This window comes from Poeciliopsis prolifica, unplaced genomic scaffold (assembly GCF_027474105.1).
Source record: "Poeciliopsis prolifica strain line A6 unplaced genomic scaffold, Auburn_PproV2 SCAFFOLD001, whole genome shotgun sequence".
Taxonomy (NCBI): Eukaryota; Metazoa; Chordata; class Actinopteri; order Cyprinodontiformes; family Poeciliidae; genus Poeciliopsis; species Poeciliopsis prolifica.
The window spans coordinates 12,432,549-12,455,760 of record NW_026562376.1 but is presented as its reverse complement, the minus strand read 5'-3'; the positions used below and the strand labels follow the sequence as shown (position 1 = coordinate 12,455,760).

General features: G+C 40.6%; 1 protein-coding gene across 3 annotated transcripts; it reads left to right on the top strand.

The window, feature by feature from the left end:
- Nucleotides 1–913: 913 nt before the first annotated feature.
- On the top strand, nucleotides 914–21,697 carry rfx4 (regulatory factor X, 4). 3 transcript variants are annotated; one of them, XM_055038616.1, is made up of 19 exons: nucleotides 914–1,498; nucleotides 1,602–2,531; nucleotides 3,928–4,014; nucleotides 4,135–4,195; nucleotides 6,387–6,510; nucleotides 9,451–9,512; nucleotides 9,670–9,883; nucleotides 10,326–10,403; nucleotides 10,484–10,647; nucleotides 12,265–12,365; nucleotides 12,452–12,510; nucleotides 12,620–12,764; nucleotides 13,032–13,126; nucleotides 14,168–14,285; nucleotides 15,835–15,954; nucleotides 17,287–17,445; nucleotides 17,534–17,699; nucleotides 17,792–17,930; nucleotides 19,822–21,697. In XM_055038616.1, exons 2-19 carry the CDS (start codon nucleotides 2,489–2,491, stop codon nucleotides 20,092–20,094), a joined length of 2,208 nt encoding a protein of 735 aa, XP_054894591.1. In that variant the 5' UTR covers nucleotides 914–1,498; nucleotides 1,602–2,488; the 3' UTR covers nucleotides 20,095–21,697. The 3 variants fall into 3 exon arrangements, with proteins under 3 accessions (XP_054894591.1, XP_054894597.1, XP_054894582.1); XM_055038622.1 differs by having other exon boundaries at nucleotides 17,284–17,445; nucleotides 17,573–17,699; nucleotides 19,822–21,696; XM_055038607.1 differs by having other exon boundaries at nucleotides 17,284–17,445; nucleotides 19,822–21,696.
- Nucleotides 21,698–23,212: the final 1,515 nt, after the last annotated feature.

Genomic DNA, 23,212 nt, shown 5'->3' with positions numbered 1-23,212 from the left:
TTGGTTGTAGACTGAAACTAAGTCGTGCCTCATGGTGAATCCAGGAACAATTTGTGATTACCTAGAAGTCTGTGACTAATGTGACAAAATGTCAAGGAGTGTGAATAATGTTTAATTAGATAACCAAGTCTAAAACTGCACAGGTGAAACTCGGGGATTTAATAATTAAGAATATCTAAAATCTCACCACCATCTAGAGATGTTTGCTCCAAAGATATTTACCAAACTTAACTCAAGTGAATATATATAACGTTGAAACTATGTGGTCAGTTGTTTCTCTTACACTTTATTTCTGTCACTCAAAAGGCTTGTGCATAAAAAAAAGACGTCCTTCATATTTAAAAATTTTTTTTACATCACCTCAAACTAACAAACCAGTTGAAACTTCAACACAATTCTGGTAACAAAACATCAGTGAGATTCACCAACTCCTCCAGGGAGAGCAATTCAATCTCCAGGCAGATTTATCCCAGGCTTGCAATTCATGGCTGCAAAAAACTAGATATATATGTATATATATATATATTTTTTTTTTTTTTCTTCAATTTGGTGCTTTCAGTAGATTAGTTCAGTCTATGCATGTAATTCACAGTAAATTCAAACCTGTGTTTTGAATTATTCAGTATTGGTATTGAACACAGTCCAGATAAATCATTCAATTTCAATTCTTGCTACTTGCCAGAAATAACTATACAAGTAAGGCACAAAGTATTCATACTTAAAATATTAATAATTTTTTATTAATTTTCTTTTTCCACTTTTAACTTGTTTCTTAAATTATAACATTTTTAGTATAATTTAAATGTTGCTGTATTTCCTAAAAGAACCTGACTGGCTTCTCATAAAATCATCTAACTGTGTTTTGTTTTGTTTTTGAATCTGTTTTCAATTGGAGAAGATCACAGCGCCTCAGCCAGCGCTGACATCTCTCATGTTGAAGGCCACGTGACGAGCAGACGGCTGGATTCGGGTCGCCGCGGCGCTCGCTGACATCACCCGTACACTGAGCGCCGGCGCCCAAGTCGTGTTGATGTCAGCAGGGAGAGAAAGCTGCTTTGAGTCGTATGGTTTCCTCTTTAAACTGTAGCCACCAACATTGTTGGTAGCCACCACACCCACACACACACACACACACACACACACACACACACATACATGCACACACACACACACACACACACACGGCTCTCCTGGGGCCTTTTTTAACGCCACAAAAGCATGGATGTGTGGGTTTGTAAGTGAGAGTGTGATAATAATAAGAGGCTGCACCTGTTTTTCCGTAATGAGGAAATAAAAATATACATCATTTAATGATTGAAATGAATCAGATCTTGTTTGTTTGCTTTGCACCTGTTCCTGTCTGAGAGCGACGCAGAGCGGGAGTCTGGGGGTGCAGCCGCGCCTCCTCGCCCTGCCGTGCATCAGGTGTCTGCAGCAGCATGAAGCATCAGCCTGCGAGCCGAGAAAGAGAAAGTCCTCCTTCGCCTACCGTGGTGTGGTGAGTAATTCAGCCATAATCCGCCTTTCTCCTCGGCCCGTCTCCTCTCCCCCCCTCTCCTGCCGTTCCATTCATATTCTAATCACAGCTTTCCCTTCTCCAGCTCTCAGGCACTCCATCAGAGCCCTCCCAGCCTCGGGCTTTGCACTTTTACTTCCACCCCCCCGTCTTCTTTTGTGGCCGTTCCCTCTTCTCAGAGGCACACCAAAAGAGAAAATAAGGCGAAAGAGTGAGCAGAAAAAGAAAAAAAGAACGACGAAGACTTTAACTTTGAACATGCCTCTGTAAAGATTCAAAATGTTTGGAAGGAGAGGAACATGGAGAAGCAGCTTTACTGAAGAGCGACTCAAGTGAGGCAACAGGTGGCTGTGGGATGTGTTCATGGAGGAGAGAAGAGGTTAAAAAAAGCCTGTAAAGTTGAGTAGTGAGTTCATTTGGAGCTTCAGGGTGTATAAAATGTATGAAATGCCATAACTGAGAGCGGGGAGGCCACAGTGTTAGGATGTAGATCTAAGCCTCTTTTTTTCTGGTTTGGAGGGAGCTTTTCTTATTCAAAACAGCCCCACAAAAGACTTCCAGTGAGCTCTGCCACATCCCCATCTGACTTGGGGCCATTCATCAGCCTTCCAAGCCTATCAATGACATGTCCCCATCAGGGCTCCTATAAAATCAGCCCCTTTCCCATGAAACATCAGCAAACATTTTGACGGGTCTGGCTTTCCCCCCGCTGGATTTCTGGAGTCTCCTGCTCCCTTCTTTACACCCACCACTCCCCCCAACCCTGCTCTCTCTCTCTCTCTCTCCCCCTCTCTCCCTCCTCCGCCAACACCGCCCTTCTCCGGGTGAACCCCAGAGCCTCAACATCTCCCGTGACGGGCAGTGGTCAGGGAGCCTCAGGACGAGCCGAGAGGAGATCGTCGGAGGAGGGGGACGGAGAGTGTGCACTGAGCCATTTTACTTGGAGGAGCCGGCGTCGTTGATGGGAAGAGGATGCACTGCGGGCTGCTGGAGGAGCCGGACATGGATTCCACAGGTCAGTCCTGGTAAACTGGACGCAAACTTCCACTTCTTAGCTGCGCCCTGTTTTTTGGTAGTGTCTCAAACTTTCTCTGGACCGGCTCTGGAGTATTTCTGGTAAATAGGAATCTGAGTTTTATTTATTTTTCTTCCATCAGGATCTGTTTCAGAAAAGGCAGTCAGAGAAGCACCTGCTCCCAAAGTTTTGAGTATAAAACAAAAAACAGTGAAAAATGCCAATTATTGTAAAAGCAATTAGTAGTTCAAAATACGAAGGACAAAACGAAGATATTCTCCTTTCTTTTTTTATTTGTAGATGTTTGGCAGCTTTCGCCTCAAAGTGTCGCTTGTTCCTGCCGATAAACGGGCCAACATCCATCTCGGTTGTTGATCGGATTTAATCCAATTATTTGGATCCCCCCAACTTATCTGTTCTTGTGGCAAATGAAGCCTGAGCTCCGAGTCTCTGTGGAGAATTAGCTTCACTTCAGTGGATTCACTTATGCATCTCCAAGCTGCTTCTTTTCGGTCTTTTCGATGTGAAAAGAAGGACAATCTGGCAGTTTGGCCAAACTGCGAGGCTCCGATTAAATAAATGCATCTGAAGCAAAATAACGACAATAATTCAAACTTGACGTACCTCAAACTATTTCAAACAGCTGTCCTCAGGATAAGTTGTGACAAAACTTTTTGTTCTGTCCTTTCGAAAGGCACCTTCTGTACATTTTAATGCGAACTTCCAAAAACTTTTATTGTCTGCTGTGACCTGAATCCTCTCTAAAAGCAGCTACACCAGAAAAGGTTTCAAAATTAAAGCAGAAAGTTAATAACACATTCCTTTGAAAAACATTTTTTTAAAAAAATACTCAACACTCTGACCGCCGACTCACTTTTTTCTGTTTTTTAAAAAGGATTTTCACTTTATCATGCAGCTCCCACATGAAAGCATTGTTGTTTTGCTGCTGCTCGCTCTCAGAAAGCACACCAGTCGGGCTTTTTCTAAGCAGAAATCAAATGAGCACAATGGCCTCTATTCCAGCAGACTGCTTCAGTAAATGCGCCCAGGCTCTTTCTTTTTTTAAGCTTCTGTGTGTTCATGTCGTCGACTCCGGAGAACAATGCTGGATTCCTGCCGTCTTGCTGAAAACATCTCAAACGGGACCCACGGCTGCGCTGCCGCCCCACACAATCGCTTGTTGTGGCCTCGGCCTGTCACATTAGTGACGTTTTAAGTGTCCTGCACCATGTTTATGTAAATACAGCTTTTGCTCTGTTCTGCTGCCGGATGATGCTCCTTCCAGCTGCAGAACAGAGCAAAAGGTCTAGAGGAATAAAACAAACTTAGCCCTTCAGCTTACCTAGATCTTGTCTTGAAGAAACAGGAGTAAATATTGTTTTTTAAATCTTCATAGAGAGCTGGATCGAAAGGTGCCTCAATGAGAGCGAGAGCAAGCGATACTCCAGTCACACATCTCTGGGGAACATGTCCAACGATGAACGTAAGCAGCGAACCTCCAGACGTCTGTTTGTTCCACCTGCTGCTGTTTGGTCACATCACCTGCACAGAATCAGTGTTTTCTGATCATTTGATTTACTCTGATGCTTGTTGACTGCTGCAGATGAGGAGAAGGAGAACAACAGAGCGACTAAACCACATTCAACACCAGCTACTCTGGAATGGTGAGTCACTAAATGTTGTTCTTTTTTTAAAAAGATAATTATAATAACCAAAGAAGAAGAGCATTTAAGACTCATGTAATCTAATAAAAATAACAGGGAGGAACAATTAATGTGCAAGCACAGGATGTCTATGTTGAATATGATGTTTTGACTTTTTTTATTCTTAAAGAATAAAAAATTTCAACCCTCATATATTTTTTCAACCTGTCAGATTCCCTTCATATCAGCCTTAAATCGGACTTGTGTGAATTTTAGTTGCTGTACATTAAAAACTCACTCAGGTTATCAGATTATTTCAGGATTTGCTTCATTTAATAATTTAAGTTTCAATGTCCATCAGATCTTAAACCTTTTGTAGTTGAACAAAAACAAGACCTGATTTTATCCGTATCAATTTTGCTGAGTTGGACAGGATTCCTGAACGCGTTTTCTTCTTGTAGCTCTTCAGTTTTGTCTTTCTGTGACAGTTCTTTATGTTTGAGAAGTTGGGTTTTTTGCATATGTATTGGTTTTCTTTTGGTAAACAAATGTCCCAAAAGTTGTGCCACTACTATTATAATGTACATTATACAGTTAGTATAATGTACGTAGCTGTGAACTAGTTTGAAACATATGAAATTAGTTTTGTCAGCTGCAGTATAATTTATAACCTGAAAAGATATTTTGTTTTACCAAAATGTTTCATTTGCCTGGAAATAATGTCAATCTTGAGATGAATCTTATATTAAATCTGTGAAGGAAGTTAAAATTAGGGTGATGTCAAAGAGGCTCTCCAGCACTTCCAGCTCCAAAGATAAATTATCAACAGCAGTTGCAGCCCCTGAAATGACTAAAATCTTACTTTCTGTATAAAACAACACACTATAGACCACATGAATTTAGTTTTAAACATTTAAATAAAACTCGATGATGAAAGTGCTTCTACTTTCTTTTCACAATGACAGAACATGATGCGCTAAGATGATCACAGAAACATTGGGAAGCAAATATTCTAAATTGCAAACATTGTGCAATGTTAATAGAAGTATAAAAGATTTATTTGAACAAAAACGTCCTCCACCTTCAAAACCGTTCATGTTCGGATCAGTCTTTGTTTATTTTATTTTTCTGTTAAATTCTTAAACTTCTGTGCTCATGGTGTTCCTCAGGGTTCAGTATCACATACGTTTTTTTTTATTTTCTTCTTTTTTGTAATCAAGAGAGCTGAATGCACAATTTAGGAGGAGGGAAAAAAAACTTTCTTTGCATTCATGTAGATAATCGAAGCTTTCACAGGATCTCTGCATAATTTAACAAGTTACAAACTTCACTGCAGTATCAACATTTGAAATATCAAAATTGCAACCCAGTGCTGGGAGCTAATATTTGGTAGGCATGTTTATTTCTGTCAACACCAACTCCTGCTCTGCATATGAAATATATTTGGATGGATTCTCACAGCACACCTGGTTTAGATTAATTTGGATTAAATTAGACTAAGAGTAATGAGGAGAGAAGAAAAATTAGGCTTAATGGCAGTGATTGTAGTCAAAGGAATAAAAATAAACCATCAATAATATTTACATCCACAATTTTCCTTAAATCAAGCAGGTGTCATTTTAGCTAGCCATCCCACAAATAAGCATAAAGAGCATTTTAATTTGAAAGGCTGTTTTAGTTTGCTTTGCAGAAAGTTTTTAATGAGCTATAAAATAATGTACATCCAAACAATTTACTGTGGTTCTGAACGGCTTAATGCAGCCGTGGCGACATAACTCTGAAAACTGGCTAAAAATAATAGCAAACATTCTTCTAAATGTTGATAAAACCATGCAGCTACTGCTTCAAATCAATTATTTTTGCTTAAGGGCTCCTAGTGGACCAGTTGTTGTTTACATAATGAAATGTTAATTGATGAAAGGTCGCGTACCACAACATGCTGACTGAGCAACGATCACTGTTTGCTGAATATGATTGAGTAAAACTGCTGTTCTGATGAAGCTGCTGTCAAGCCAATAAAAAGACTTTTAAATCAAATCCTCTATATGAGTGTAAACTATTAGGTTACATTCATAATGTTTTCTCTCCACATAATTTTCCAGTGTCGAATCTCACACATTCCAATAAATAAACTCCAGCACATATTTTGCTTGACTTTGTTGCTTAAAGCTCATCCAGAGGTTGCAACCCCCTCATATGTGTTGTGTCACAGGTTAGAGGAAAACTACGAGATAGCAGAAGGTGTGTGCATCCCCAGAAGTGCGCTTTACATGCACTACCTTGACTTCAGCGAGAAGCACGACACGCAACCTGTGAACGCGGCGAGCTTTGGAAAGGTGAGCTCCCAATGTTAGTTTTCATCACCGTCATTCCCAGTGTCGCTCATCCTGCGCTAAATTCATTTTCCTGAGATATTAAATTGAATCTCCTGAAGTGACCTCACAGATTGTGTATGAGGTCAAATAACGTAGTAACAAGTTACATTTATTCAGTTTCATTTACTTAAATTTTTCTACGCTGTACTTTTTACTTTAGTAATTTTATCATGAATTATTGCTACTCTTACTGAAGTGAGATTTCTGGATACTCTACCCTTTGTGAGTAACTTCACTCAATGATGAAGAACCAGCTTGTTTTAAACAAACAAAAATCAACAGACATAAAGTTTCATTTGTTAAAGTTTGACGAGTTTCATATTGAAAGACATTTTTTTTCTTTTGCCTGATTTTGTTATTTTATAGTTATGTTATTTAAATGAATTGTTTTCATTTGGTCATTAAATAAATACCATAATTTCCACATAACTTTACATTCCGCTCCATCTGTTGATGTAATTTTTAAATATTAAATGATTGATGTTTCGATTAGTTACTCTGCACTTGAGAGACACTTTTACGTGAGTGAAAATGTGTTGAAGTAGCGCCGCTCTTACTTGAGTGCAGTTTTTTCGGTTTTGGGCTGCAGCTCCTGAAGCAGCGTCGACCGCAGCTCAGTGTGAACATTTAATCTAGAGCCAAAGGAGATGTGCTTTCGTCTGTTCCCACAACCCCAACAAGTTCCTCAGCCTTCCTGCCCCCAGCCGTCCTCTATACCCCGGGCTCCGGCCCCAGCCCCCCACCCCGAGCGTGCCCCTCCGCCCCTCCGCCAGCTCCTGTCGGAAGATATTGAAAAAGAGAAGGGGCCTGGATTAATGTGTAATTAAAGGAAATTTGGAAGGGTGAGATGTTGCGGAATGTTAGATCAGTGGCTGGAGCAGTGTGGGGTGTCCTTTAGGAAGGCTTCATTGATTCGGGACAAAAAAACGAGAGAGGGCCCGGGCTGCCTCCCTGTCTGCTCATTTATCAAGCGGGGCCTGACAGAAACTTCACAGCTTGGCCCCTTTTTTCATCCCACACAATGGAGAGCTACACTGTTTGCTAAAGTTTCTGCACCGGGAGCCGGACCGAAGAGCCAATCTCTGCAGACAAAAAAAAAAGAAGAAGAAGAAGAAAGTGACAGAGAGAGAGAGAGGAAAGAAGGAAGGAGGGGAGATGAAAAGGACAGGGAGTGAGGATAGGAGAGGCTGATGAAGAAAGGAACGAGTCAAATGACTGGACGTCACAGAAGTGACAGAATTTATTTGACTTGTATTTCATGTCTTGCTGAAACACAGTCGCTTCAGCAGCAGGGGAGTTTGATGCAGAAAAGCAGACTTGGAAAGTCATAAGCATAATTAAATCAACAGTACTATAAAAGAAATGACAACAACTAAACCCTTTCATGCGTGAATTATGATCCTTTAGGTCAGGATTTATTTTTCCAAAGTGTTTTTTTTATTTTCTTAAGGTGTTCTAGGATTTTTTTTCTAGGTGATCAGTTGTAATTTTCTCCAAATTAAAAAGTTATTAGGAAAACACAGCAGTAGTGTTGGTGTTTAAAGGTTCTGTGATGTCACATGACTCGAGTCTACTTGAGTCTACATTACAGTAGATGGAGGGACTGGATATTCTTACGTTGCTCTTTCGTCTGTTTGCCAGATTAGATTTAACAAAAAATATTGCAGTGTATTGCCAGTAGTTAATAGCGTATTTTAAGATCAATCAATTAATCAAATTTTATTTGTATAGCACGTTCCAAAGTGCTTTACATTACAAAAAGCACAAAAACACAAAGTCATGCAACATAGAATCAACATTAGATTAAGTCTTGTGCCATCGTATGATGGACATTTTAAACATAGAAATTCACAAAAACACAACAAAATGGCTTTTAGATTGCTGTTCAGTGCAGTAACTGATATGTATAAAGGGTTAAATGAATTTTTAAAAAAAGATAAATATTCCATACTCTTATCTAAAAATCAAATCTTTCAGCTTCTGAAGCATCAGGCCATCGCAGTAGCGCCACCATGCTTTACTTTTGCTGTGATGTCGTTTTTCTGAAATGCTTTGTTAGTTTTATAAAGATGAAACTGAACCAGAAATCATATTTATCATGAAGACGCATTTTCAGAAATGTGATAAAAAACCTTTCTGTTCTTTTCTGATTTGAACTCTCACTTTGACTCCAGTTTAGTTCAGATTATTCTGATAGTTAAGTCTTTAACATTGAGCGTAACAGAGGAAAGTGGTGACTTTAGTGCTTTTGATGCTGCTCTGGGTGTTTTTTTTTTGTTGTTTTTTTTATCATCTCCTGTTTGGGTCTTTGCTCATCTGTCCAATGAATGCACTCAGAGCGATTTAAGAAGAGAGGCATTTACTTATGAAAATAGTCAGGTTGGTTTGAAAAGCTGAAAACCGCTTTTTGTGTTTAGTTGCGCTAACTTGGTCTAATATTGAAAACTGTTTCATGATCTGGAACAAACTGAGAATAAATGACTTGAACAGATTCTTGGTTATGTGATGAAGTGCCACCAAACTTCTGAGGTTAAGAAGTAGCGGGTCGTGTAAAACATGTAAAAATAACATTCTTTAAGTGCTTTTTTGGCATCAAGTACTTTAAACTTAAAACAAATATTCAAATGAATAAGGATTGATTGCTACTTTGCAAGTATTTGAATATTTGCATGTTTTTCATAGAGGTGAGCCATAGCTGGCCCATGCTGATGTATTCCAACATTATTTATATAAAGAGAGGAAAGAAAATGGATTTATTTAGATGTTTCACCTGAACTCACTTTCTTGAGGTTCTGTCAAGTTGAAGTGGTGAATAAAACATGAAGCGGGGCATCTTCAGCTCTCCTGACACATAAACGTTCATGTTTGTACTGACAGCTCTGATCTCCTTTTCATAAACAGATTATAAGGCAGCAGTTCCCAGCACTGACGACCAGAAGACTGGGGACAAGAGGACAGTCCAAGTGAGTTTGGACTTTTGTTCACATCACAAACAATAAGCAGAAACAAACAAGCTGAACTCAAACGGGAAGTTTTTCATTTAAGATGCAGCAAATACACCTAGAACCTGATCACAGCGGCGGATTATCATGTTCTTAAAGGACATCCTGTCCTCCTCAGGTACCACTACTACGGGATTGCGGTGAAGGAGACGTCCCCGTACTACGATGTGATGTACTCCAAAAAGGGGGCGGCGTGGGTGAACGAGACGGGGAAGAAAGAGGTCACAAAGCAGACAGTAGCGTATTCACCGCGCTCCAAGCTGGGGACGCTCCTGCCAGAGTTTCCAAATGTCAAAGACCTAAATTTGCCTGCCAGCCTGCCAGAGGAGAGGGTAAAGGACAGTTTTTAAGTCCTTACTTACTTACAGCTCCCCCCATCTCACCATTTCTGCTCCCCCTCTTTGACTCTTTTATCTGGCTTTGCGTTGAGAGAAGGACCTTAAGGATTTATGTGCTGGCTCCTCACTAACTCTTAATCTTCGGGGGGCAGATAATAAGATCTAGCAGTGGACAAAAGACGGGCACTAGCTGTCCGGCTTTTAAAAGGGGGGCCATGATTTTAAATGGTTTGTGTTTTGCTGATCTCTAAAGCTCGTTTTATATCGCTCTGCTCCAGCCTGGACCTGTAACATGTATTTATTGGTTCACAGGCAGATTTATTTTCTTGTTTTTGCAACACTTTCTTTTTTTTTTTTAGTTTCACCTCAAAAGAGGGGGAAAAAAAGGCTGTAAAACTTTCTGCTGCGAACAGATTAATACCGTTGTTGCTTTCAGGTGTCAACGTTCATCATGATGTACAGAACGCACTGTCAGAGGATACTGGACACGGTCATCAGAGCCAATTTTGACGAGGCAAGGTTTTGAACTCTACTCTCTTAATGAAACGTAAGCATAAACCTGTTCTTGTAACATCGCCTGCTCGGCGCCTGCAGGTCCAAAGTTTCCTGCTGCACTTCTGGCAGGGCATGCCGCCCCACATGCTCCCTGTCCTCGGCTCCCCCACTGTGGTCAACATCGTCGGTGTTTGTGACTCCATCCTGTACAAAGCCATCTCCGGAGTGCTGATGCCCACCGTCCTGCAAGCACTACCTGACAGGTGAGCATCTGTGTCCAAATCGCCTTCAGTCTGATGGGATTACAGCTCGATGCTCACCTGCAGACACAAAGCCTTTATCTCTCACTGTCTGAGATTAAATCAGACCAGGCCGCTCCTGTTTAGCTGCGTTAGGAAAATTATTTCTGTTTGTCTTTAAAGTCAGAAGCTGGCGTACGTTTTCCCTGTATGTGGCTGAACTGCCTCCCACAAGCTTCTCAGCAGTTCGCTGGAGGTTCGGCCCATTCCTCCTGACAGAACCGAGTCAGAGTTGTTAGACGTCTTGCTCACACCCACCTCATTAGCGCTACACACACATTTTCTAAAAGACTGAGAACAGACATTGTAATGGCCTCTCTCAACAATGTCAAATAATTTGCTTAGATTCATTGTTCATTTTGAAGATATTGCTTCTATATTTCTTCCTCACCTATTTAGTGAAGTTGTTGCTGTGTATGTTAGAAAACTATAAACTCCCTTCTGTACGTTGATTTTGGGGTCATTTTCTGAATGACCTTTCAGCTGTCTGGTGTCTAGGAAACATTTTGGTAATCTTAAGTCACCTAAAACAGAAAAAGATGCATCTGATTTAACGTCGGACAGTAAGAAAACTTTCTGTACGGAAAACTTTATGTTCAGCTGTAGAAATGTTTCGACCTCCTCAGATTTGAGAGCGTGGGTTCAGTTTAGAGATGAATTGATTGTTCTGTAGTTTACAAAGCTCTAGGGCACCAAATAGATAGTTCTATCTAGAAAATAGAACTATCTAGAAGATAGATAGTTTTCAAGATATTTTTCAAGATATCTTTTCCTAAGCTTCCTGCTGTGTGTCGTTGCTGTTTCATGTTCAGAGTTGTTATTTTTAGCAACTTATATCACAGGCTAATGTGGTTCGATTGAGAATGTCACCTGAACTTGAATACCTGCAAAATGGTCCAAACATCTCCAACACCAGCATATTCTGTAAACCACAAAGGTGGAAACATAAGAATAAAAAAACAGACCAACTTTGGTGTAATGGACTTGACCTTCTTGCTACCACTGTCCCTTTAAGCTGACATAGAAACCTGTTAGCACCTAACTATGGACACTTTCTCAAGGTGTTTTGCCTCTCAGTTTTTGTTTTGATTACAAAATGCAAATACAGCATGTAATAATGCTTGTTTTTTAATTCATAAATAATAAATGGGGCTCAAAGAGCTGAAAATGATCCAATTCCTGTAGAGAACTGATTTCTTTGCATGTCTCTACTTCGAGCTGTTTATGCGAACGCTTCCAATCAACTGCAATTGTGACGAGTTAAACTTTTACCGTCACTATTTATAGACATTTTTCTTATTAAGAATGTCTTATTATAATAACAGTGCAGATTTGACCCCGCTGTAGTTTTCACTTACTGCTAAATATTGAGTGATCTGTGGCTTTAGCTTCCCTTGCAAATGGCAGAGAAAAAGATTTAATGAGTTATTTTGATGAATGTTTTGAAAGCATTTCCTCTTGAGAATGTTGCTCTAACTTGAGCTTTAGATTGTTTCTTATGTGATGCCCTTCAGATGAAACCTCAGGTTAAAATCTCATTAGCTGCGGCTAAATCCACTCTGTTGTCTCTCTTCTGCACAGCTTGACTCAGGTTATTCGGAAATTTGCCAAACAGCTTGATGAGTGGCTTAAAATAGCACTTCATGACCTTCCTGAAAACCTGAGGAACATCAAATTTGAACGCAAGTCAACCACAAATGATTTATATATGCTGACGTAATAAGCCGCATCCTCAATATTGACCATTTTTCTATGATTTTATTTCCAGTTTCAAGGAGATTCTCCCAGATTTTGAAGCGACAAACGTCATTAAACCATCTCTGTCAGGTGAACGTCGTGTTTCTGAATGTTTTTATTAAAATCCATATGAAAAGCAAAGCAACGAATCAGATAAGCGACACACAGGCGTCACATTGTGATTTCATGCGGCCCCTAGGCATCTCGGACTGTGATAAACAGTGCCGACATCACCTTCCAAATGCTGGAGGACTGGAGGAACGTGGACCTGAACAGCATCACCAAGCAGACACTTTACACCATGGAGGACTCGCAGGAGGAGCACAGGCAGCTTATTATGCACTGTAAGTGTCACATTTAAAGCTCAATCGCTCACTGCCGCGTAAACAACACCCTCAGTGACGATCATTCCCACGACCGGTGGAGTCAAAGCACCGAGGACGGGGAGCAAAAGGTTAAACAAGTTCATCCTCCTCTCCGACGCCCCGCCAAGCCGCCACAATTCAGCTGCCGAGAGGAGCAGAGGTCGCTGATATGTGGACGACGCTGTGTTACAAGGCTGTTGCTCGAGTTATGTCAAGCTTCTTTTTTTTTTTTTTCTCTTGTCTCAGTGTATCAGGAATTTGACCGCCTGTTGGAAGAGCAGTCTCCAATTGAGGCCTACATCGAGTGGCTGGACTCCATGGTGGACCGCTGCGTCGTCAAGGTGAGAGACGGCGATAAAGATAAACGAAGTTTTATGAATGACTGAGCATCCCACAGACATGTGACTAGCTGCAAAACAGGATGAGGTCATCTGTTTCACTCTTTTGAAGCATTCTCCTCCTAACAGAAGGCCTGGAAATAGAACCAAAAAATAAATCAAATCTAATTCTAGAAACCTCTTAGAATATGTCCTTCAGTTTCAAGAAGTTAACAAATTAAATCATTTTTTTATAGATGTAGGTTTCGCTCCAGGGTGGCCTGCTGATTGGTCAAGGTCACATACCACTGCAGCAAAATAAAAATAAAAAACATTAACTGTATATCAAAACTATACATATTTTTAAATGGTCAGACAAAATTTTAAATAAATTTTAAAAACAATTTACAAAAAACATATTATCAATATGCCACAGTTTTACCAAGAAAATCATATAGCTTATAGACATAAGCTTCTTTTAGAGTCTAAAAAATAATTTTGAAAAAAACTGATGATAAATGAAAACAATAATATTTTTATTTAAAAATAATAATTAGAAAAAATATATATTAAAAAAACAGCACTGTTACTTTAGGATTGGCTGCTTATTAAAAAATAAAATAAATAATAAAAATGTATACCATTTTAAACACGCAAACCAGACTGAAATAATTTTTCTCGCTGCACCTGTAGCAGTTATGATTAGTTTTGTTCAATGAACCTGTTTGTGCAGCAAAATGCTAAAATTCGTTCACCTCTGCAAGCCTTTCTCACTCAGAGGCACTTAGCTCCCAGTCCTCCCAGTTAATGATGTCTTCAAGCTCCCCATTTGCACCCATTATGTGCCAGATATGGGCTTGTAAAATTTGGTCGCCCTGGCAACGTCCTCCGCCGCCCAGACAATAGTTCAATAGGAAGGCGTGTCCCCGGGGGCAAATTAAATAGTTGACTTGTTGACATGTTTTTCGTTCCTGAGGGTTAAGCCCCAATACGGACCCAGGGGTTAATTCTAGCGCTCCCTCCCCCCACCTCCATCTTTTTCTCATGGAAATGTTCTCTCTCTAGGTGGCGGGGAAGAGGCCCGGCTCGCTGAAGAAGGTGGCCCAACAGTTCCTGCTGATGTGGTCGTGTTTTGGTACCAGAGTCATCCGGGATATGACCCTGCACAGCGCGCCCAGCTTTGGTGAGCCCAGAACGATTCATGCTCACACGAAGTTCACAGTCTGCTTTGGAAACGAAATGTTCTGAGCAACTTTAGAGATTTTATGTTCAAGTTCTGCAGAAAAACCACCGGTTAAAATCTATTCTCTTTATGAAACGTTGCAAAGCCACTGGAACCCCAATGAAATGACATCATGTCAGTTTTAGGCTTAGAATTAGACTCCCTCTGTATGAAGAACTGTAAGTGCCACTGTTTCTCAGAATGTGCAGAAAAAATGAAAAGAGAAGAACATTACTTGCTGTGATTGTTTTAATTTGAAATAGAAGAGCAGAAATGATGTGTTACTTGTACAACTTTAGAGAGATTCAGGAAATATTTTGGTATTAATTATTTCGAGTAAAACAGGTGACATGGATTATGGGTTTACTTATGACGTCTTTTATTTACCTCTGTTGTCCAATCTTGGACATTAGAACAACATCAAACCAAGATTCACCATTTCTCAGTTTCTGTGGAATTTGCTAGTGGATTGGTTCAATAACCAGGCTACCTGCTATTAGCAATATAAATTAATAATAATGTAGTTTTATGCATTTTGTTCTTTGTAAAGCCAGTATATTTATTAAAGTGGTGTAAGTGTGAAAGATTTGTTGAGAAGTGAGTCAGCAGTATTTTTTCTACTGCAGGTTGGGTTTTAAATGAAAAAAGGATCCAAACATGTTGGTCTTGAACTTCCCTTGTCCATTTATTAAGAAGTTTGTTTCCAGCAGGAAATGAGGCAGGCATGTGAAGGGAATACAAGCTTTGAAAAAAAATCTGTTTGTATTGACATTTTACTGAAAATTAATGTCAGTGATGTTCTCTGTAATCAATTAAACAATCTCTTCTGGCATTACATTAATCGGCTCCTTCGTATTATGCTAATACTTTCACTGGTATTTTGTCTTGGTCAAATAAAAGAAGATGAATCTGCTGCTTTTTACCCTCATATCAGATAAATATCAGTCTTCAGAAAAAAGATGGAGAAATAAAAATGGCTGCCTTTTCTTAAAACCTGCTGTGCACAAGCCAAAGTTAGAAACAGTAGTACGAGTGAAAGAGGGACAAAGACAGATTTCTCCATCTTCCACTCGCCGTGTCTTTGAATATGAAAACACGGCTGGTCGCGGTGTTTTGATAAAACAGGTCTCTGTGCACAAACAGCTAATTAACAACGGCCAGCCCTCCCCTTTCCCGAGGCGTCTGGCTGCTTTTTACCCCTTCCTATGAGTGTCCTGGATTGCGCCCCGCTCCCCTGAATGACCACAAGTGTTTTTATTATGCGCACGGCGGCGGCACAATGACACGTTTGTGACGCTGCTGCCTCATCTGCTCCCTGTGACATCTGGGGTCAGCCGACATATTTCTGAGGCTGAGTTGGTTCGTTTTTTAATGACGGCGAGCCTCCTGTCAGGATGTGAAGTCATCACCGCTCAGAAAGTCGTCGTTTATTTCATTCATTTTCCTATCTGTAAAAAAGTTTTGTGGTTTTAGCAGGAAGAGATAGCATGCTGGGTTTTTGTGTCTGCAGGGTCCTTCCACCTGATCCACCTCATGTTTGATGATTACGTTCTCTACCTGCTGGAGTCGCTGCACTTCCAGGAGAGGGCCAACGACCTGATGAGGGCCATGAAAGGGGAGGGGAGCACAGGTGAGGCCTCAAACACTGAGCTACCTGCAAAGAGTAAAGCTACACAGAGTCAGCTTAAGTCAGAAATTTCATTTACTGTTTCTGTATTTTATGTCTTCAGACTTAGAGGTTTACATTCACCAAAATAATTTTGCTGTTAAATCATTAGAATAAATTAGAGGAACACCTGGGATTGTATTTTGGCAACATTTCAAACACGCTGCTTTCCTGTGTGACATCATGGAAAGTCTGAAGAAATTAGACTAGATATCAGGAAGGGACTCGGTTCATCCTTTGATTTAATATCCAAATGTCTGAATGTGTTTTGATGTGAAACATCCTCACTGTTAGCCACAGCGCAACGAGTCCTGCCCAGTGAAAGGCCACTCCAAGAAAAAGAAGCTATTACAAAGTCGAAACAATATGAAAAGTAAGATTGAAGTTTGAAAATGCACTCAGGAACAAGCATTTTTATTTGAAGCCAAAATTTGAAGTGTTACTTACGGGAAAACGGAGGAAATCTCAGCTGTCTATCCATGTGAGGTGTCGGTAACACCATCCTGTTGTGTGATGGTTTTCCTCCAGTTTGTACTGGTGCAGTTCAAACTTCGTAAATGACCATATTAAATGTTTTTGGTGAGATAGCTTGTCCAGTGGCTTATCTAATGAAAATAGACAATTGATTTTGATTAAAAAACAGTTTTCAGTTTATTTTCTATTTGATTTATCAGGTGCTTTTGGAATGTTGTATCAACCAGCTTTTATTTTAAACCACTCATCCGAATCAAAGCTTACTCAAGAAATTATTTTAAGCTTAGAGGAATAATTATGTTTATTTTATAATCTAAAAATTAAAGCGGGGTAATGTGTTTAATGCTTCCACAAATCTGGCTTTTATGAAAGGGTGGCAAAAATTAACATGCTACATCACCCTGAACACACCATCCCTATGCTAAAGCACGGTAGTGGCAGCATCATTTGTTGGGAGGATTTTGTTTTTTCGGTTCAGCTGTGCAACGTGTGCCGTCCTTTGCAGCCTCCTTTGCAGTTGGAGGCTGCAAAGGACTCAAGACTAAAGCAGAGGTTCGCCTTCAAGCAGCACAATGATGGTTTTGGTTGAAATACATCATCGTGTTAGAAAGCCCCACTCAAAGTCTACGAATAAATCCAATTGGGAATAACTGGCAAGACTTAAAAGCTGATGTTCAGAAAGGTTATCTGTCCAGTCTGATAGCAATTGAGCAAATTTTTAAAGAAAAATGAGCAAAAGTCAGAGTTTCTGTGTGAGCAAACAGAGGAGGCGTCCAGTAAATTGTGATTCCACGAATGTGTCTCTCCTGACTCTTTCAGCAGAGCAAGAGGAGGAATTCACGCTGACAGAAACCAGCCCCACCTCCCCATCTCCGGGGTCCTACTCTCCCGCCCGCTCCGTCCAATCGGTGGACGTCTCGTCGGCCAGCTCCCCCACTGCCGCCCTGTCCCCAGAGTACACAGGGGTCACCGCTTCCACAGGTGAGACAGGACAGAAAACGAAGCGGTTCAAAATGCTCCACGTTATTTAGCTACTCCGCACCGAAACGTTTGTTTCTGTGTCTGCCAGGCGCTGTTCAGTCATATACCTGGTCCCTTACATACACAGTGACCACAGCGGGCGGCTCCGCTCCGGAGGCCGGGCAGCAGCTGTCCTGCATGAGGAGCAGCGGTCCCGTCCCACCGCCGTCCTCCGCCCACAGGATGCCGGTGTACGCCCACAGAGAGGAGCACGGGTAAATACCACCCCGGTGTTAAATGCACCCACAGGAGGTCTAACCGGTTTCACCTGCTAATCAGACACGTCTTCCTGCTGCTCTTGTCTCAGATACAGCGGTAGCTACAACTATGGCAGCTACACCAACCAGCACCCCCACTCCATCCAGAGCCAGTACCCGAGCCTGGCCCACGAGCCAGCCATCCCCGCCCCACTTCACTACTCCGCCTACCACCGCTCCTCTGCACAGGTCAGTGCTGCACAGGCAGGATCGGTTCAGACAAATCTGAAAAGTGTGGCATACATTATTCAGGCCTGTTTTTGCCCCTAAATAAAATCCTGAGGAAGTCGTCTGTGTTTAGCATAATCTTCTTAAATCCGGCTGTTATGTGACACTATTAGAGAACAAACAGCTTCTAGAAGAGAGGTCAGGGAGAAAGTTATACAGAAATTAGGGTTAGATTATAAAACATAATCTCAAACTGTGACCATCTCACATAATTCTCTGAGAATGGAAAGCCATCATCCTAACCCACTTCATGAAAAAGTGGCAACAAGAACATCTAAGATTTTCTTGTTGCCACATGAGACATATTTTTTGCTTGAAGTTAAAGTGATGAGTACAGCAGAAAATTGCACAGTCTTACTGTGAAACATGATGGTGGCAGCTCACATCTGCTCTGTTTTATGTATTCTAGGTGTTTGATTTATCTGAAAGCCACAAGAAACTCAGTTTGATTAACTGCAAAAGAAATTGGTTTGGTATTTTTATTGTTTTAAACAAAAAATTTAAATATAAAAAAGAGGTTTCGGTCCTTGATGTTGCCGTTCTTGCAGCCTGTGCTGTAAATTCGCTCTTTGGGTGGTAATTTCCTGTCGACGGAGCGCCAGCCTCCGCTGCTTTTATGATGCGGCGGGGGGAGAATCGGCCGGACTTCAGAGCTCGCAGTGTTTCTAAACGTTTCTGAATCAAACCCTCTCCGCTCGGCGGAAGCAGACAGTGAAAGGTGGCTCTACCAGGGGCCAAGAGGGGCCCCGCTCTGTTACTCCTCCTTCCAGCTCTCAATGGTCTCTTCATGTGTTTGAGCCAGCAGCAGCAGAAGGGGCGTTTATTAAAATATTGTTATGCAACGACCCCTTCTTTGCCTGTGAACAAGAGGCAGCTGAGGAGTCTGCTCTGCTCTGACCATCTTTTTCCATGCCGTGATCCTTCATAATGGAATCGACTGTCATGTTTATATTTAGCCAGAAAAAGGGAAAAGACTCCTACTTCCACTTTTCTACTTTCGACCCGTCTGAGCTTAAATGAAGCACAATGACTCCACTTTGTCAGAGCAAGAGGTCGGGCATGGAGCGACAACCTCATCCGGATCCACATCTGTCCAGAGTATTTTTATCGCCAGGCAGATTAACTCGTTGTTCTTTGTGCGCCGTCACCACAGGCAACGCAAATAACAAATAGAAAAGCCATTTTTTAAGGAAAAAACTATATATATATTTTTAAGAGGCTTAATTTTTTTGTTTTGACCATTTTTGGCACAACTTCTGAGACAATTTCCCCCGACAGGAAATTACCGTCGCCGGGGTCGGCTCACATAAACAGGCTCACATATGAGATGACAGCGAGGTACCGTCTCAGAAAGGAGGGAGTTTACTGATGGAGGCTTTTCAAGCTTCCTTCAAGGTTTTAAATTGGTGTTTTGTTGATGTGGAAGAAAAAAGCTTATTATCAATCTAACAGGTAGAAGAATTCAGCATAACGATTTAGTTTTTGGGTTTGTTTTTTAATAAATTCAGAATATTTCTTCTATTTTTATAGATTCAGATTTATATTTGGATCTATATTTGGTCTGTTGATTTATTTTATTCTGATGATTAGTTTTGTTAATGCTGGGGCGTGACAAAGTGTTTGCCCCTTCCCGATTTCCAGTTTATTTGCATGTTTTCCACACTTAACTGTTTCAGGACATCAAACCAATTTAAATATTAGTCAAGGACAACAAAAGTGAACAAAAATTCAGTCTTTAAATTTGAATTTATTTCCCTTTTTATTTACTTTTATGTCAAAAATCAGCTCTAAACCTTATTTAATTGCTTCTAGAATAATTCTTGATCAACCTTATTGTCTTTCTCCTCCTCAGTACCAGCTCAACAGCCAGATGCCCCGCATGGAGCCGTGCCTGATGGGCAGCACTCCTCGGTTGCACCCTGCGCCCATCGCCCCCCGCTGGCCAGATGTGTCTCCTGCTAACAGCTGTTACTCCAGCCCGCCTATGCATTCCTCTCGCTATGCCACCTCTGGGGACATGTACTCTCCTCTCGGCCCTCGCAGAAACTCGGAGTACGAACACTCGCAGCATTTTCCAGGCTTTGCCTACATCAACGGAGAGGCCACTACAGGCTGGGCCAAATAGGGTTTGCTAACTCCTTACCTGGTAAACCGGCAGCTGCAGTCTCTGAACTCTCTCAAAGACAAAGAGGAAGGCGAAAGAAATCGAGGCCGGACTGACAAGTTTGAAGAGGCGCGTCACATCAGTCGCCCTGATGATTGTGGTGTCACCCGACCAGATCTCCAATTAATCATTTCCTCCATCAAACACTTGATGGAGGAAAACAAATCATATTGATTGTCTGAACCTGCAGCAAAATCATATAAAGAGTGCAATGCTGCTGCCAAGCTGTGCCTTTGTTTCAAGGAATGTACACCTCAGCCGGAGTTGGCCTTGCTGCTCTCAGTGCTGTGTTTGGATACCGGTGCAGCTGCAGGTTTTCCTGCGGGCGTTGCTCAGCACTGTTGCAGCATCTCATCGCGACGAGCTGCACCGCCTTAACCATCTCCTGGGACTCCAGGTCTGTGACTCTGAGCTGACAACCATCACGTGTTTCCATCTCAGATAGTTAACTTAAACACAACAAATGTATCCTGTCACAAGCTTTTCTGCTGTTTTTCTGTGACTATATATCTATAAAGATAGATATATATATATAAGTATTTTCTGTAACTTTGTAACATGGTGTAATGCTATATTTTCTATGTTGTCTGTTTTGTATGGTTAGTAAAGGATGCATTAACTTAGGGTTGTGTGTTTTATAATGCACTCAAAGCTACGGAGGACCTATTACCCTATGGGTATTTATTAAAAAGGGAAATATCAAAGTGTACAGTAACATGAAGTCACTTTTCTGTAAATAAAAAGCACTGGAGAGCATTTGTGGTGACAGTTAAATTATGTTGGAAATATTCCGCCCTCATAAATAATTCAACAATTCAAAACAGTGAGTCTTTTTTTTTTCTACTGTTTTCATGAGTTTTATGTTGAGAAAACACAATCCATAGCCACTTTTTGTTCAAACATACATAACGTAATAGCGTATTTGGCCTTCACATAGTTCTGTTCTGGCTTTGGTCACACGTAAACAATACCAACAAGTTCAAGTTTAGGATCGGACCAGTGTAGCCAAAGTAAATAATCACATTTATTAAAGGAAAAGGCCAAATCCAAACCAAAATGGTGCCCTTTTTAAATCCAGGAAAAACTGACTGACTGCAAAATTGTTTCTTTTCTTTTTTTTTTTTTGTCGCCACACCTAAAGCCTGATTGTTGTCAGAGTTGTAGAGGTAAGAAAGAACTTAAAAACGAAACCTGTTCGACAACATGAAGTCACATAAAGAAAATGTGGGACAGTCACCAGCTAACCAAAATCACTCAGAATCCTTTGGCAACTAAACCAAGAAGGTCACAAAAGAACCCAAAACAATATGTGAAGCAAAACTGGCTTCACTCTTCTCAGTTTGAGCATCGTTTAATGACTAAACACTAAGAAAGAAGAAACTGGGCAGAAACTGCATCCGTGTTACAGTGATCATACAAAATCCTGGCGAATGTCTTCCAAAAAAACATCCTGATTAGCCTCAGCACTTCTGGCAAAGTATTATGTGGACCAATGAGTAAACAGTGGATTTTTTTTGTAAGCTGGGCATCTTATTACACCTAATGTGAAACTAACATGATTTCAGAAAAGTGTCATCACATCATCATTTAAACACAGTTGTGCTGGCGTGATTTTCTGGGACTGATTTGTTGCTTCAGTATCCCAGACAGTATTCCAACATCATGATAGAACCATGATTTACGCTTTTAACTAGTAAATCTTGAATAAGTTTCTGACCTTATGCTCAGTAGTTATGTAGCGGGACAACCACCCAAAGCACCAAAAAACTTTAAATCTGATTTAGATCCTGCGACATCACCAGAAACCGGCCGGCCATTCTGGAAAACCTTCTGCTGTGATTAAATATGAAACAATTGTGCAAGAAGAGTAGGAGGAAATACTCATCACCAGATATCATAAATGCTTATCACTTCTTGAACTGAACAGTTTTACCAGCCATTGTTCATTCTTTTTTAAGCCGCTGCAAGAAACAAACTATTGGTGTAGTCTGCAAACAAAAGACTTTGCAGTTACTAGATACTTTGCAAATCCTGTTATTAAAGAAACGAAGAAGCTAGGCTCCAATCTGAACCTTGTATCCTTGATACATCAAATACTGAAAACTGTTTTCAGACCTAAGAACTCTGAAAATTACAGATTATAAACTATAAGACCGATTGGTCTTATAGTTTATAATCTGTAATTTTCACAGTGGGCCGTTTTGTTCACATTTTTGCTATAACTTCTTTTATTAATCCATGTGATGCAAAATGGATTTAAATTAATTTCATTCCAGTTTTATTAATGCTTGTTTTTGTTTGTTTATAATGGTCTGATACTTGTTAAAACAGCTTTTAAGCACTTAAGAAAACCATAAAAACAATATTGTCAACATTTTTTTCAAAATGGAATCATTTTAACCTGACTCCAATCAATAAGTAGATATTTTTTTCTGGAATCATTTTAGCAAATCCATTTTTTCCATCTTCATAAACTCAGAGGGAACCTTTCAAATGGGGGTTAGGTTTGAACAAGAAGAGCCACACTGATGAATAAAGTTCATTTCAACTGAGAGAGTGTCCTGCTGTGCTGAGGTCATTGCATCTTAGTCCCACAACCTTTAACCTCTTACCCCTGACTGCGTTTCTTTATATATCAGAGTGAATCCTCTGTGCTACATCTCTAAAATCCTGCAGGACTCACTGCCGAGACATTGAACACAGCTAACTTGTTTGCTGCAAAAAAGAAAATAAAGACGTCGGCCCTTCATTGTAATATAATCGCCTGACCTTAATGTCAACAGCAATATCCGTCATCTACTGAGATCTCTACGCCGCCTCGTCTGGCAGCTGAGAGAACCATGCTGTCACCTGGATGTGACATAAAAATAAACTTGATTCTCAAGGTGGCTCCAGATACTTCCAGTGCAGGATGAAGCTGATGACATCATCCACCCGGAGGAAAGAATGAAGAATAAACATGATAATAATAAACACAATAAACTATAATGCAGTGAAAACAACTGAAATACAGTATAAAATGTAGCTTTCATAAACAATCACTTCTTAAAAGTAGTCATGGTCCGCAGTATCGTCTTCA